The sequence below is a fragment of the Rhinopithecus bieti genome, unplaced genomic scaffold, assembly GCF_001698545.2.
Source record: "Rhinopithecus bieti isolate Rb0 unplaced genomic scaffold, ASM169854v2 scaffold_29928, whole genome shotgun sequence".
NCBI lineage: Eukaryota > Metazoa > Chordata > Mammalia > Primates > Cercopithecidae > Rhinopithecus > Rhinopithecus bieti.
Window position 1 is genome coordinate 4,237,125 of NW_016814053.1, and position 16,921 is coordinate 4,254,045.

General features: G+C 35.3%; 1 protein-coding gene across 1 annotated transcript in view; it reads left to right on the forward strand.

Moving 5' to 3' along the window:
* Nucleotides 1-16,915, forward strand: part of GPR137C (G protein-coupled receptor 137C) — an 89,164-nt gene extending 72,249 nt beyond the window's left edge. The window contains exons 7-10 of the mRNA XM_017849458.1: nucleotides 12,228-12,377; nucleotides 13,590-13,715; nucleotides 13,891-14,009; nucleotides 14,987-16,915. Of these exons, the coding sequence (XP_017704947.1) occupies nucleotides 12,228-12,377; nucleotides 13,590-13,715; nucleotides 13,891-14,009; nucleotides 14,987-15,164 (573 nt within the window). The 3' untranslated portion in view covers nucleotides 15,165-16,915. The remainder of the gene's footprint in view (nucleotides 1-12,227; nucleotides 12,378-13,589; nucleotides 13,716-13,890; nucleotides 14,010-14,986) is intronic.
* Nucleotides 16,916-16,921: the final 6 nt, after the last annotated feature.

The window sequence follows — 16,921 nt, forward strand, 5'->3', positions numbered from 1 at the left end:
AGAGTCAGTTCACTTAAAGATAAATCAATAGAATATATCCAATGTAAAGAACAGAGGAAAGTGGGGAAAGAATATAATAAAACAAACAGAAGCTCAGGAGTCTAATTATGTGTAATTATAATCCCCAAAGGGAAAGAGGAAGAAAATGAAGTTTTCTTCCTCTTTCCCTATATTTGAAAATATTTGAAAAAATAATGACCTAAACTTTCCAATTTTGGTGAAAGACATAAATTACGAATTTATGTCTTTCAACCTCAGCAAACCCAATCAGGATAAATATGAAGAAAATTTTGTCTAGGTTCATTACAGTTAAAGTGCTCCAAACTGAAAAGAATAAGAAAATCTTGAAAACAGAGAAAAATAAGTTACAGAATTACATAAAGGGACATCAATTTAGATGATCACTCACTTCTCATCAGAAATAATGAAGGCCAGAAGACACGGAAACAGTATTTTTTAAATGCCAAAAGAAAAAAGCTGTCAACTCTGAAATACAAATCCAGTGAAGATATTAAAGAACAGTGGAGAAATAAAAACACTTTCAGATAAAAGAAAACTAAGGGGATTAGTTACCAGCATACCTAACACTGTGAGAAATGCCAAGAAAATTCTACAGATTGAAAAGAAATAAAACCAGCTTGAATTTCAGCTCTTCAAGAAGGAATGAAGAACATGAGCAATAGTAAATATGTGGGTAAATATGATTTTTAACTTCTTTAAAATATGATTATGCAAAACAAAAATCACATAATATTGTGAGGTTTACATATGTAGATGTAATATATAATTCTCTATGTATTATATATAACAACCATACCATAAAAGAGAGGGTGTAAATGGGTCTATACAGTTGCAAAGTTCTAACATTTTATATCAAGTGATGTGATATTAACTACTATGTAGACTGTGAGAAGTTAAGGATATATTATAATCCCTAGAGCAATGATTCTCAATTTTTTTAGCCTCAAGACCCCATCACACTCCTAAAAGTTATTGAGGATGCCAGTGAGCTTTTGTTTGTGTGTATCTATTAATACAAACCATACTGCAAATAAAAAATTAAGAGATTATAAAAATATCCATTTATTAATTTATTTAAAATAAGCCATTACATTCTAGCATAAATAACATGTTTTATTAAAAAAATTTAAACAACAAAATAATAGAAGATAAGCATTGTTTTACATTTTGCAAATCTCTTTAATATCTGACTTGATAGAAGACAGCTAGATTTTTATGTCTGCGTCTGCATTCAATCTATTGTGATATGTTGTTTAGGTTGAAGCATATGAAGAAAATCCATCCTCATACATATATGTAGTTGGAAATGGAGGAGAATTTTAATAGACTTTTCAGATAATTGTGGATATCTTCTTTAATACTACACCAAAACTCAGAAGTGGAGGTTTCTTAAAGGTTAGTTGCCATGTGGAATATAAAACCATATTGGTGAACTTTTGTACTCTCCATTGGTCGATCTTGCATTTGAATCATTTTGTAACATCGTGCATTAATCATTTGGAAAAGAATGGTCCTAGATCTTCAAAATGTTGACACATTCATTAGACAGTATTCAAAAGCATGTGTTAATCGTCAGACCATCTCATTAGAAAAGTCTTTTAGTTTTAAGAAGCTGTTAATCTTACAGTACAAGTATGTACAAGTTTCTAAAAATTACAATTTTCACTTAAAAGTTTACATTTTATCATTGGAAATAAATGCTGCCAGATGTTTTCATTGAAGTGATACACTCATTTTATTTATTTTTGAAAAAATACATGCCCAGTAGCCAAGTCCAAATAAACCATTGTTTGTCTGCCAGAGTTGCCTGTCAGGTAAAAAAAGGTGTTCTGTGAAAAAAAGTGGTTAGATCCACTCACAAGTCAATCACTTAAGTGCTTTTCCTCAAAATAGCCGCTGTACTTGGGTATGGAGCAGAATTACTTTAAGGGCACATCTCATCTTATCACACGAATGTTAAATACACTAAGGTTTATATTTAATATAAATTATATTTTCACTGCATCACCAAAGATATTCTTCAATGAAACTGACTTTCTTTTTTTAAGTACGAGTGCATGGTAGTGAAGAATACAGTCACTGCTGGTACCGTTCATTGCCACCATCTTGATTTGTGCTAAGGCCCAATAATTTTACACACAGTTGGTTTAGCACAGATAGTGAATATATCAACACAGTTGACCCAGGATAAACAATCAGAAAGGTTATTCAACACTTTGATTATTTTGGTACCACTTGTGTTTCCTATCAGGCGTTGACATAAAAGAATATTTTCTTGGATGATTAGTTGGTGCTGACACCATATAAATACAACAAAATAAGCCCTGCCGCATCTGTACATTCATTCATTTGTAAGACAAAAATGTGTTTGTAGACAAAACATTAAATTAATCTTTACATTTTCAGTTAAATACTTAAATCAGTGAATTTATGTATAATTGGAAATGGCAATGACATAGTTCTTTTATAAACTTTCCATCCAGCAGGCATTCAGCAATGTCAATTATATAAGGCTATACTTGTTTCTCATCTATTGAGTACTTTACTGGCCAATGCAATATAATAACAGCCTTTAAAATGCTTCAGTGAGTGGCCATTTCCATTCTAGTCTGGAAAGTTATGAAAACAATATTTGGTGTTTAAAGCATTCATGATACCTACGTTTAAAATTTCAATTCCTTTTGCTTTAAACTGTGAATGATTGGTCTCAAAGTGATGCTGCAGCTTAACTTGGACCATAAAACTATTCAAAAATGTTCTGTTACAGAAGACACAATAAGATAAATTATTAACATGTATAAAACTTACTGAAAGAGGCTTCATATTTTTTCATAATATTTTTGTAATATTTTTTCCGTATTTATAGTTTCATCCAGTTCATTTGACATAGATTCCTCTCTTCATTGAGTCAGAGAACTGTCTATCACTTTCATCTTTCTCAGCATCTTAGAGGTAAACAGGGGAGTTGGATGTTGGGAAAGATTATTGTGCTAAAATATATAACACAAAATTTACCATTTTAACCATTATTAAGTGTAGTCAGTGTCAAGTATAGTTCAGTATCATTAAGTATATTCATATTGTTGTGCAGCTGTCACCGCTGTTCATTTTCAGAATGTTTTTCTCATCCCATACTGAAACTCTGTATCCACTAAGCAATAATTCCCCCATTTCTAGGCTAATGATCCATTCTTAAATATGAAAATATATGTAATTTTTTATTTTGAAGTAAAATATTATATTCTAAAATCAGTTTTATTTCTAATTAAATTTTTTTAAGTTTTGAAGAAAATTCTTAAATATTGTAAAATAAATCTTCATGGTATACATATTCTTGTGTTTCCATGTAGGTGTGAGCACAATTCTAAATAACCCGCGGGTAAAAAAAAAAGAAATAACAAGGGAAATTCTAAAATATTGCAAACTGAAAGATAATGAAATAAAATATATCAAAATTTGCGGAATGCAGTAAAAATTGTACTTGAAGGGAAAAGCACAGTTTTAAATAATATATTAGAAAATAAGGATATAAAATGAGTGACACAAGTTTCTGCCTTAGAAATGGTAGTGGGAGTGTGTGGAGTAGGAAAATGTAAGCCCAAAGTAAGTAATAGAACTGAAACAGGCCAGGCATGGTGGCTTTGGGAGGCTGAGGCAGACAGACAGTTTGAACTCAGGAGTTTGAGACCAGCCTGGGCAACATGATGAAATCTCATCTCTACAAAAAATACAAAAATTAGCTGGGTGTGGTGGTGTGCACTTGTAGTCCCAGCTGCTCAGGAGGCTAAAGTGGGAGGATAGCTGGAGCCTGGGAGGCAGAGGTTGCAGTGAGTCGAGATCATGCCACTGCGCTCCATCCAATGCAACAGAGCCATACACTGTCTCAAAAAAAAAAAAAAAAAAAAAAAAAAAAAAAAAAAAAAAAAAAAAAAACCGAAATAAAGATAAAAATAGAAATCAATGAAATAAGAAACAAAACTTGGAGAAATTAAAGCCAAAAGTTGATTCTTGAATACACCAATCAATTTTATCTACAGGAAAAGAAAACAGTGAAAATACAGATTGCCAATGTTACGAATGAAAGAGGGAATATCACTAAACATAGACATTAAAAGACAAGAGGATATGTGAACAACACTGCTGATAAATTTGAGAACTGAGATGAAATGGACAAATTCTTTTAAATATACAACTATAAATTGATAGAAGATGAAATTTATCTTATGTTAGATTTTGTAATCTAAGTAGACCCACATTTATTAAAGAAATTAAAGTTATTATCAAAAATTTCTCAAAACTGCAGACCCAGATGATTTCACTGTTGATTCATCAAATATTTAAAGAAGAAACAACACCAATAGTATACAAACTCTTAGAAAATAGAGGAGGGGGCTGGACACGGTGGCTCACTCCTGTAATCCCAGCGCTTTGGGAAGCCGAGGTGGGCGGATCACAACGTCAGGAGTTCAAGACCAGTCTGACCAATATAGTGAAACCCCATCTCTACTAAAATGCAAAAAAACTGCACTCCAGCCTGGGTGACAGAGCAAGACTCCGTCTCAAAAAAAAAGAAAAGAAAAGAAAATAGAAGGGAAGAACACTTTTCCTTGTTTTTTTGTTTTGTTTTGTTTTGTTTTGTTTTTGAGACACCCAGGCTGGAGTGCAGTGGTGTGATCTCGGCTTACTGCAAGCTCTGCCTCCCGGGTTCACGCCATTCTCCTGCCTCAGCTTCCCGGGCAGCTGGGACTACATGCACCCGCCACCACGCCCGGCCAATTTTTTGTATTTTTAGTAGAGACGGGGGTTTCACCGTGTTAGCCAGGATGGTCTCGATCTCCTGACCTCGTGATCTGCCTGCCTCAGCCTCCCAAAGTGCTGGGATTACAGACGTGAGCCACCGCACCCGGCCAGGAGAACGTTTCTTAGACCAGGTTTTATGAGGCCAGCATTAGTTGATGCCAAAACTTGACGAAGATACAGTGGCAGCCGTCTGTATTCACAGGTCCTACATCCATAGATTCAACCAACCTTGAATTGAAAATATTAAATAAGGCCAGGCGCGGTGGCTCAAGCCTGTAATCCCAGCACTTTGGGAGGCCGAGACGGGCGGATTACGAGGTCAGGAGATCCAGACCATCCTGGCTAACACGGTGAAACCCCGTCTCTACTAAAAAATACAAAAAAAAAAAAACTAGCCGGGCGAGGCGGCGGGCGCCTGTAGTCCCAGCTACTCGGGAGCCTGAGGCGGGAGAGTGGTGTGAACCCGGGAGGCGGAGCTTGCAGTGAGCTGAGATCCGGCCACTGCACTCCAGCCTGGGCGACAGAGCAAGACTCCATCTCAAAAAAAAAAAAAAAGGAAAGAAAATGTTAAATAAATACAAAGTAACGATACAACAATAAAATAATATAACTTTTAAAACAATACAGAATAACAACTATTTACATATTTTTCACAGTATTCGGTATTATAAATAATCTAGACATGATTTAAAGTATACAGTAGGATGTGCATGCTATGTGTAAATACTATACCATTTTATATAAGGGACTTGAGTATCTGTGGACTTTGGTGTATCCACAGGGGGTCTTGGGACCAATCCATGGATACTGAGAGATGGCTGTACATTAACACTTACAGAATAGTGTCCCTAATACTTAGAGACAAAATCTAATCAACGTATAAAAAGGATTATTTATTGTGTCCAAGAGATGTCTATCCTAGGAGTGCAGCATTGGTTTAACATTTAGAATTGGCCGGGCGCGGTGGCTCAAGCCTGTAATCCCAGCACTTTGGGAGGCCGAGACGGGCGGATCACGAGGTCAGAAGATCGAGACCATCCTGGCTAACACGGTGAAACCCCGTCTCTACTAAAAAATACAAAAGCTATCCGGGCGAGGTGGCTGGCGCCTGTAGTCCCAGCTACTCGGGAGGCTGAGGCAGGAGAATGGCATAAACCCGGGAGGCGGAGCTTGCAGTGAGCTGAGATCTGGCCACTGCACTCCAGCTCGGGCGACAGAGCGAGACTCTGTCTCAAAAAAAAAAAAAAAAAAAAAAAAAATTAGAATCAGTGTAATTCACTACATTAAAACAAAAGAGAAAAACCACATAATCATTTCAATAAACAATGAAAAGGCGTTTGACTAAATTTGGTAACCTTCGTGATTAAAAAAAGAAAGAAAACTCTCAGCTAATAGAGAATAGAAGAAAAGAAAAGTACTTCAATATCATTAAAAAACATCTACTAAAAAACCTAAAACTAATGTCATACTTAAATATTGAATGTTCTGCCCCTAAGATTGGCAACAAAGCAAGGATGTCAGCTCTCACCATTTTTATTCAATATTCCAATAAGACAAGAAGAAGATACAATAGGTAAAAAATGGGAATTAAGAAGTAAAACTGTCTCTAATTGCAGATAACAGTTATTTAAGGAGAACATCTTAAGGCATATACTAAACAACTAGAATAAATGAGTTCAGCAAGTTCTCAGAATAGGTCAAAATACTACAAACACATTGTATTTTTATATATAACAGGAATAATCAATTGGAAAATAAAATTTAAATGAACAACACCATTTACAATAGTAGCTCAAAAAAAAGATATTTAGGAAAAAATTTTCCAAAAAACAAGCAATATCTGTATACTGAAAACTACAAAATACTGCTAAGAAAAACCAAAGAAGACCTAAAATTAGTGAAGAGATATGCCATGTTCATGCATTGGAAGATGCAGTATTGTTAAGATGGCAATTCTCCCCTAGTGAATCTGTAAATTGAATGCAAACCAAATCATAATTTTACCATGCTTTTTTTTAAAAAAGGAAATTGGGCTGGATGTGGTGGCTCACACCTGTAATCCCAACACTTTGGGAGGCCTCGGTGGGAAGATTACTTTGGCCTAGGAGTTCAAGACCAGCCTTGGCAATGTAGTGAGACGCTATTTCTAAAAAAATTTAAAATTAGCAAGACATGGTGGTGTGCACCTGTAGTCCCAGCTACCTGGGGAGCTGAGGTAGGGGGATCCCTTGATCCCAGGAAGTCAAGGCTGCAGTGAGCTGTGATCACACCAAAGCACTTCGGTCTGGGTGACAGAGTGAAATTCTGTCTCAAAGATAAGTAAGTAAAAATTTAAAAATTGAAATTGACAAGTTGGGAAACTCACCAACTGGTATACAGCTTTTCACATGTCAATCATACTTCAATAAAGTGGTTTAAAAAGAAGAAATTGACAAGCTGATTCCAAAATTTGTACGACAGTGCAGATGATCTAAATATTTAAAGTAGTGCTGGCTGGATGGCGTGGTGGCTCACGCCTGTAATCCCAGCACTTTGGGAGGCTGAGGTGGGTGGATCACAAGGTCAGGAGATCAAGGCCATCCTGGCCAAAATGGTGAAACCCTGTCTCTACTAAAAATACAAAAATTAGCTGGTCATGGTGGCACATGCCTGTAATCCCAGCTACTTGGGAGCCTGAGGCAGGAGAATTGCTTGAACCTGGGAGGTGGAGGTTGCGATGAGCCAAGATCACACTGCTGCACTCCAGCCTAGCGACAGAGCAAGACTGTCTCAAAAATATATATATATTAAAAATAAAAAAATAAAGTAGTGCTTTCCTGTAGAATTTTCTGTGTTGATGAAAATATTCTGTAGCTGTACCGTTCAGTATGATAGCTAGCCAAATGTGACTTAAAAAGTGGCTAGAACAACAGGAACTGTTCAGGAATTTTTAGTTTAATTTAAATGTAAAAACTCTCATGTGGCTAGTGGCTATTGTGTTGAACAGTACAGAAAGTAACCCTGAAAATGAAAGGGGTTCATACTACTTTATGTTGAAACTTAGTTTAAAGCTACAATAATTAAGACAGTGTGCTACTGACATGAGAAAGACAGACTAGTAGAACAGAATGAGAGCTTAGAAATCAATCTACACTTAATGTGATTTATTGATTTTTGACAAAGATGGTAAAGCAATCCAATACCGCAAGAAATTTTTTAAACTGGTGCTAAAGCAACTCGGTATCCATATGGAATAAAATGAACCTCCCAACTCCATTTCATACCATACACAAAAATTAATTCAAAATAGAACATAGACCTAAATGTAAATGAAACAAGTGAAAAGCTTCCAAAAGAAAACAGGGTAGTTGCAGCAGATTTCTTTGAGGGGCAATAAAAAGTAATAACCATGAAAACATAAGTTGATAAATTAGAATTAATTAAAATTTAAAATTTCTCATCAGGCTGGGCACGGTGGCTCATGCCTGTAATCCCAGCACTTTGGGAGGCCAAGATGGTCAGATCGCTTGAGGTCAGGAGTTCAAGACCAGCCTGGCCAACATGGTGAAACCCTATCTCTATTAAAAATACAAAAATTTGCCAGGCGTGGTGGCAGGCGCCTATAATCCCAGCTACTCAGGAGGCTGAGGCAGGAGAATTACTTGAACCCGGTAGGCAGAGGCTGCAGTGGACCAAGATTGCACCACTGCACTCCAGCCTGGGTGACAGAGGGAGACTCTGTCTCAAAATAAAAAATAAAATAAAAGAAGTAAAATTCTTATCAAAGGCAAGACTGAGAAAATGCAAAGGCAGGCCACAGACTTCAAGAAAATCATATATCTGATGAGAGTTGATTGTCAGCATATAAAAAGATCTCCTACAACTTATTGATTTAAAAAGACAACCCAATTTGGAAGTGGTCAAAAGATTTGAATAGATTCTTTACAAAGAAGATATACCAATGCCCAATAACACAATATTAGTCATCTGGGAAATGCAAATTAAAACCAAAATGAGATATCACTACACATCTTCCAGCATGGCTGAAAAGATTGACAGTCCCGAATGAGGTCTATAATTGGACAGTTGGGTGGAAAAACTGAAACTCTCACACTTTGTTGGAAGTATAAAATTGTACATCCATTTTGGGAAAAGATTTGTCAGTTTCTTACACAGCTGAACTTATGACCACCATATGACCCAGCAATTCCACTCTTAGGTAGTTACCCAAAAGAGGTGAAAACATATCCACAAAACTATTTGTACAAGAATATTCATAGACTCTATCTAACTGTCATGTAAACAAACTCATATAATCAGAAAGTGGAATTAATGTGATTTACTGGCTCACCAGGATGTGGGACTTCAGGTGCTAAAACCAGAAAACTCCTAAGCAAATCAGGAAGACTTGGTCACTGTAATTATCCTCTCAGCAATAAAAACAACTAACTCCTGATAGATACATCCAAAAACAAGGATGAACCTCAAAAACATTCTGCAGAGTGAATGAAACATACAAGAGTTCATATTCTATGATGCCACTTACATGAACTTCTAGAGCAGGTAGAACTAAATTATAAAAAAAACAGAGCAGGGGAGCATTTGTGTTTTGGGTTTGGTTGATGGGGAAGGGGTGTGAGGGAACTTTCTGGAATGATGATGTTCTATATTTTGGTGGAGATTTGGGTTACACAGGTGTATACATTTGTCAAAACTCAATGACTAGTAAGTTAAGATTTCTGCATATCTGCATTCTAAAAGTATCTGTAAACACTATTGAACTGCAATGTTTTGGATACTGAGGTGTTTAGGAGTTAGGTATAACTCTTTTTCACTTATCAAGTGTGGAATTTCTTTAAAAGTGGTATGTAAGTGTCAGAGACAGGGAAAGGAAAATCATTCCTTGAGAATTTCTCCTGAGTTGAATTGTTTGTTCTGACTCTATTTTAGGAAAGTTTTCTTCAACTTTTGATAACACTTTCCATGTCACTGGATCCTTATTTTTCATTTTGTAATCCTGTATTTTGCAGGGGTGAATCTTTTGTTTTCCAAATGAGTGGGTGTCTTTCATTGTTTTATGTTTGTAATTTGACTAGAGGTTGTTTGGTTTGTTGTATTAATTACTTCCGCATTGATTCTTTGCTCTTTTCTCACAATCTTTTTTTAAAAGCTTCCATAGTATTTACAAATTTAAACAGAGTTTCTCTGTATTATAGCCTGTTTCTGATCGTTGTCTTATTTCCCAAAGCAGTGCATATAAACTTTTGCAGTTATTTTTGAGGATGGTAATTCTTACAGCATTCTGTTTTCTGGTTCTTGTTTCCTTACTTTTCTTTAATAATACATTACTTCTAAAATTGGATCTGGAGTGGTTTCAGATTAACTTTTTTATTAACAATTTCTTTTGGATTCACAAAAATAAAATAGCATATTGTAAAAAATTTTAGCCTTAATTTTTAAGTTTTGCCAGTTTTATTTTCACACATACTTTTTGTGATGGTAATGTGTTAGCTCAGAGAAAGTACTCTGTTACTATCTCAACATCTTTCAGGGTATCTTTTATGTTTTTGTTCCTTCTTTTCTTTTTTTTTTCTTTTTTTTTTTCTTCATTTTTTGAGACGGCAAGTCTGGCCTCTGTCTCACAGGCTGAGCTGCAGTGCGATCTCAGCCCTCACTGCCAAGCTCCGCCTCCCGGGTTATGCCATTCTCCTGGGGCAGCTCAGCTCCCGGAGCGTAGCTGGGACTACAGCCGGGGAGGCGCCCGCCACCTCGCCCGGCTATTTTTTTATTTTTTAGTAGAGACGGGGTCCTTCACCGTGCTTAGCCAGATGCGTCTTGATCTCCTGACCTCGTTGATCCGCCGTCTCCAGCCCTCCAAGTGCTGGATACAGCTTGAGCCGCGCCCGGCTTCCTTCTTTTCATATACCTCTAAAATGAGTTGTTCTGAGGAAGTCAGTTATAATAATAATTCTCAACCCCACAAGAGCCCTGCAAGACCCAGTGCAGTTCTAATGAAAACATTTTTAATTACCTGTTTCTATCCTGAAATTAATGGCTTTTTAACCTACCTACACACATAAAATTCAGTGTAATTGCCTTAATTGTAACATAACGAGGAAATAAAAGGAGAGTAATTAATAAATATTTTGATACATTACTCTTGGAGCATGATGTAACAGATGTTTGTATTTAGGCACAGAAACCATGAATGGGGCAGCTATAAATGCAAACTGTTAACGGTGTGTTGCATTGGTCACTTGTATACCACAAGCAGTATTGCTGTCAATGTCATGATTTTCTGAAATATTTGAACAACTGATAAAATTCTGAAGAAAACAAAGTACAAATTTCCTTCAATTTACACATTCTATGTGTTTCTGGAAATTTGGGCATCTATTTAAACTATGCAAACATGTGCTTCGTTTATATTCAAAACAATTAGGTTCTGACTCGGATAATTATAAAGAGGTGTTTCATCTTCATGAATGTCTGGGAGGACATTAGAAAGTTATCAAGGCCAGAGCACAGTTATCTTAGTGGAGGATTCTCCTGTGACTTGCAAGTCATCTAGCGTCCCTGGACCTTGTGCACTAAATGCCATAATTGCCCCTTCTTCATCATTGTGACAACCAAACACAAACTTCCAAAACACTATATTGGGTGTTTCTGTGCAATGGAACTCTTTGGCAAGGATGTCACGGAGTAATTTTTTTAATGCATAAAATAAAATACACAGGATTGCGAAGAAAATGGATTTATGGAAATACAGACCCCAGGTTAAGAATCTCTGCAAGAGGTGACTACCATACCCTTCTCCAGTATACACACTCCAGTTGAGAACCACTAAGTTGGAAGGGCTTTTTATGTTGAGGGAAACGGTGAAAGCCATAGTCTTTAAATTTTAAGGATTTGAAAGTACATATGGGTGCCCAGAACATTTGCCATCAACACTGTCATCAATAGGGGACTAACAACCACTCTCTAATAGAATCTAAAAGAATGAAAGCAAATAGCATAGGAACTCTATTTCTATTCTAATTTTGTATCAGAAATTAAGTGTATCAAATGGACTAATGCTTCTATTTTCCATTCTTTTCTCATTATGACTAAACTACCTCTTTGATTAACATCAGTTAAAGTTCAGATCTTTTGCCAACTTGTTTATTCATATATTAAAAGGCGACCTTGACAGAACAAAATCTTTCTCCAGCTGCTATTTGGCAAGTTGGCAAAAAACTTCCACATATTAAACACAAGCAGTTCTAGGAATAGAAATTGAAAAGCAAAATAATCAAGAGTTTATTTCAACAGGTGCTCACTTAATGCTTTCTAGGAGTACATTGCAAGAGGTGACCATATTGTATGTACATGAATAGCTTGTCATGACAAATGTGTAGAATACTAAAGATGATTTTTATTTGTTTTAGGGTATGTCTCTGTGCCAGACTGTCGTCGTGGGCTCTGTAGTCATTCTTCTGTACTCTTCCAGAGCTTGTTATAATTTGGTGGTGGTCACCATATCTCAGGATACATTAGAAAGTCCATTTAATTATGGCTGGGATAATCTTTCAGATAAGGTAAATACCTACCGCATATTCCCAGTCTAACAATGTGATAATTAACTTACCCTCATCTAGGAGAATACTGTAGTGTTTGACTTACAAACACATTTATGGAATCTCTGTTTACTGTCAGTAATCATACTTAAAGCTTTGTGTTTAAAAATCTTTATATATGTGTGACATTTGAAATTGTTCTTCACAGAGAACTTCTACCAAAGAAGTATTTTCTCTCTCCTTTTTGGTAAATAATAATAGTGCCACAAGCCTCTTGGTCGTATGCTAATTTTACTTATTTTTGTTAATGATGGTGTTTAAATATTTCTAGATAAATGAATTGCCTATTATTGGCCAGTGAATATGGTCCTTATTAAGAGGAAAGTAACTCTCCCCTACCCAAGAGTTACATATACTCTTACTATTTGGTTCGGGTTTAGATGTTTAAATAATGGCTTTCATAAAAATCTGGCTTTGTCAGCCTTGATAATGGGAGAGCATTCATAGTTCCTTGGGTGTCCGGGTATTTGCTATCATAATTCCCAGTACTCTATGCATATTTAACTTTCCAGCATTCCCATATGCTTCCTAAATGTACATTTTGACATAGCTATGTGTCATATCTTAATAGTAATTTAGCTTTGTACTGAATTTTAGGGACCTTGGAATACTGTTTTTCATTTACGTTTCTAAAGTGAAGGAATTTTCACATGTGGTTCCTTGTGGCAGATTCTCTTCACTCTTTTTTCCATTTCCCTCTCCCAACATCTGATAGAACAGAAACAAATTTAATATGTAGATGAGGTCCAAAAGCATATTTTAAGTAGAGCTGAGCTGAGTGACTTAACATGTTACATTTTTCTACAGGTGTAATTCAGGGTAAGTGCTGTTATTTTGCCTATGGAGCAGCTAGAACAGTAATGTCTTTAAAAGTCACTCTCTTCAGATTATGGGGCCTAAATATGAGATCACTCCTTATTATCCATATATTAAAATTGTCATAAACTGATACATTTAAAAAATTACTGCTTTTTATTCTAACTTCAAAGCATTTTATGTCCTTTAAAGGGTAAATGTCATTACATGAGAAACCACAAAATATAGAAAGTTTTAAAGTTTATGTGCCTGTAGTTGATATATTTTATCTTACCTGATTTGAAACAAGTTAACTGTGGAGGTGATTACTTATACATTAAACAGATGCAAAAATTCTCTGCCATACTCTGTTTACAGGCTCATGTAGAAGACATAAGTGGAGAAGAGTATATAGTATTTGGAATGGTCCTCTTTCTGTGGGAACACGTGCCAGCATGGTCGGTGGTACTGTTTTTCCGGGCACAGAGATTAAACCAGAATTTGGTATGATATCATAATATTCCCCAATGCTTGTTCTCCTATTTTTAAAAATTATGGAACATTTGTATTGATTTAGTATTTTTGGCAAAGGTTAAAACTAAAAATTATTGTAGTTTCTAGCCTCCTTTCTTAGTGGAAAAGTAAAACCTTCATATGCTATCTAATACTTTGTTCACAGGCACCTGCTGGCATGATAAATAGTCACAGTTACAGTTCCAGAGCTTACTTTTTCGACAATCCAAGACGATATGATAGTGATGATGACCTGCCAAGACTGGGAAGTTCAAGAGAAGGAAGGTAGATGTAACAAAGCCACTTAGCCTGAATTACTATTGAAATTGATTGGAAAAAAAAAATCTAAGCTTTAACCAAAATATGAAAAAAGGTGATTTGGTAGTAATATGTCAATAAATAAGATCAGCAATACTGGAGTTTAAAGCAGATGTTAAACCCAGGGTGGGACCTGCATTATCAGGAACTACCATCTGACTAAAGCCTATATGCCTTTAGGCTTAAATGGTACCATTTCATTTCAGGATCACTTGCTGGTTCAGAGCTGTTTGTGGGAGGGGGATGAACAAAGAAGAAATACCATTATAGTGATTATGTATCTGTTTCCATATCTCTAGTGCTGGTCAAAATTCAGAGAAACCCTAGATAAAACTCTTGGGAAGCTTAACTGCCATAGGAAATCTTCCCATGCCCTCCTTGTTTCAAAACCATTTCAAGTCCTTACTTAGTACGCTATTGGCTGTGATTCGGGCAAGGAGAAAAGCTTAATGGCTGAAGCCATCAAGCGTAATGGCTTCAGCTTGATATGACATTTTCTGTAATCCTAACTTCATCTGGACAAGTTACATAATCTGTTTTTTGAGCCTGTTTTTCATCTGTAAGATAGGGATAATAGAACCTATCTCAGAGGTTTGTTGTGAGGGTTAAATGTATACGTGTGTCTGCATACATACATACATACATAGATGTCTTAGAATAGAACCTAGTACATAAGGACTACATTGTTATCAGTTGATGATCAAGTTCTACCAGTTCCGAGTGGCATTTATTCATTCTTTTGTAACATAATGCGATATAGAATCCAGGATATTAGATAAAAGTCATTAAATTTGTGGAAAGGCATTATGTTATTTGACAAAGAACATATTTCAATATATTTGATTGCTTTTATTACAAAATTAATTGAAAATGCTAAAAATTCAAATGTGACTTCATATATCCTGATCATAGTCCTATGGCTTCTTTGCCTTTTTTTGTTGCAGTTTACCAAATTCGCAAAGTTTGGGCTGGTATGGCACCATGACTGGGTGTGGCAGCAGCAGTTACACAGTCACTCCCCACCTGAACGGACCTATGACAGATACTGCTCCTTTGCTCTTTACTTGTAGTAATTTAGATTTGAACGATCATCATAGCTTATATGTGACGCCACAAAACTGACAGCATCACCAAGTCATGATTCTTGAGTTGTTTTTCATAAATGTGTATATTCGATGTGTTTAAATTCCATCTACATAAACATTCCATTATCTTTTGCAACTGAAAACAAAATCTGGAAGTGTGGCTGTGTTTGGTAAAGAACACAGCTATTATTTTTGACCTTTTCATAGTAAAATGAAGTAAAATGGAAAGTTTGGAGTAGGAGAAAAGAGAGTAGATCTTAAGGCACTTGATGGCCTCCAAAAATCCTGACTTTGGAACATCAAATGCATGTGTGCACTTTTATCTTTGTTCTGAAACAGTCACTGCAGTCCCCAAAGTCATATGCCAATGTTCACACTGGAATACTATATTGTACACCAAACTGGAAGGCAATTTTCCTATGAAAATCAAAGCCTGTATATTCATTGGTATGCTCTATATGGAAATCTTAATAAAAATTTTATAGTGTGAACAGTGCACAGTTAAGGCATAAAATGTTTCATTCTTTATAAAATCTACTGAAAATGTGTAATCATTGAAGACAGTTCTTTTAAGCATGATTTTAAAATAGCGACTGAAATTCAATCATTTTAAACAAATGATAGTAGTAATCCATTAGTTATGGCCAGCAGTGTTCTTTGGAGGCCACAATAATTTCAAGAGGAAAATATACCAGTGAAAATGGTGTGGCTATTTTGAGTAGAATTGGTCAGTTGATTATTTTGTATAATTGAGATATATGTAGTAGTTTAAGCATGATTCTTCAAGAAAGCAATAGTGACTTTTGCATAGGGAGATTTTGGTAGAAACTTCTTGGGACTAAACAAGTTTAGAGATGCATTTAAGAATTATTCACAAAATGTATAATTCTAAATTAAAACATAAATATATTTTCAAAAGTATTTGATTTCTCTGAAGCATGTTATAGCAGTGAATCAGGATTGTCCTCAGGTAAATGAAATCATGATACATTATTGCAGTGAACTCAAGTGCAATACTTTGTGAGACATATAATTCCTCCTATGATTTTCACATTTTTATATCTTGTATATGGGAAAAGCCAAATTAAATTGAATTCAAATTAATTCCAGCATTAGACTAAATGAGCAAATTTAAGTAAATGTACAAACTAGGTAAGTATAAAACCACAGGTTAACAATATTGGAGTACTTTTAGAATTACATTAAAACTGTCTTAAATGTCCTATCCCAAATCTTAAAAAAAAGAAAATGGTAGGCTAAGATAATACAGAATTTTAAAATGCACTTTGTACCAGTGTCTATATGGAAAGAAGTAGATGCTGAATACCTCAAGATGCCAAGGGAACAAGCAACATTGGGAAGTTGTCACAACATGCTCAAAGACTAACTACAATTGTCTGCTATCTATTTCTTCAGAACTGAAACTAATACGAGTATCCTTTTCTGTTTTATACTTTGATTAGAATGTTATTTCCTCTCTTACTTAAAATGTATTTCAACTTTTTAACAACTGATACAGTAACTTCACAAAAGTAAAACACTAGGTTGAAACCCTAAGGAAAAACTGAAATTGTTAATGCTTTCCATCTTTTGGGAGGCAAGTACAGAGACAAATAAATTTCTTCTTTTTATGATACAAAATGACTTTGTATTCAATCAGAAGCATATACTTATTATGTTACTTTGGGTTTGTAAGTTCTCTCATTGTAACCAAGTTATTTAAATATGTATAATATAAAAGTTAACCGTGGTATTAAGTGACAAAAGCATATTTTATTACAACTTCAGTTGTTA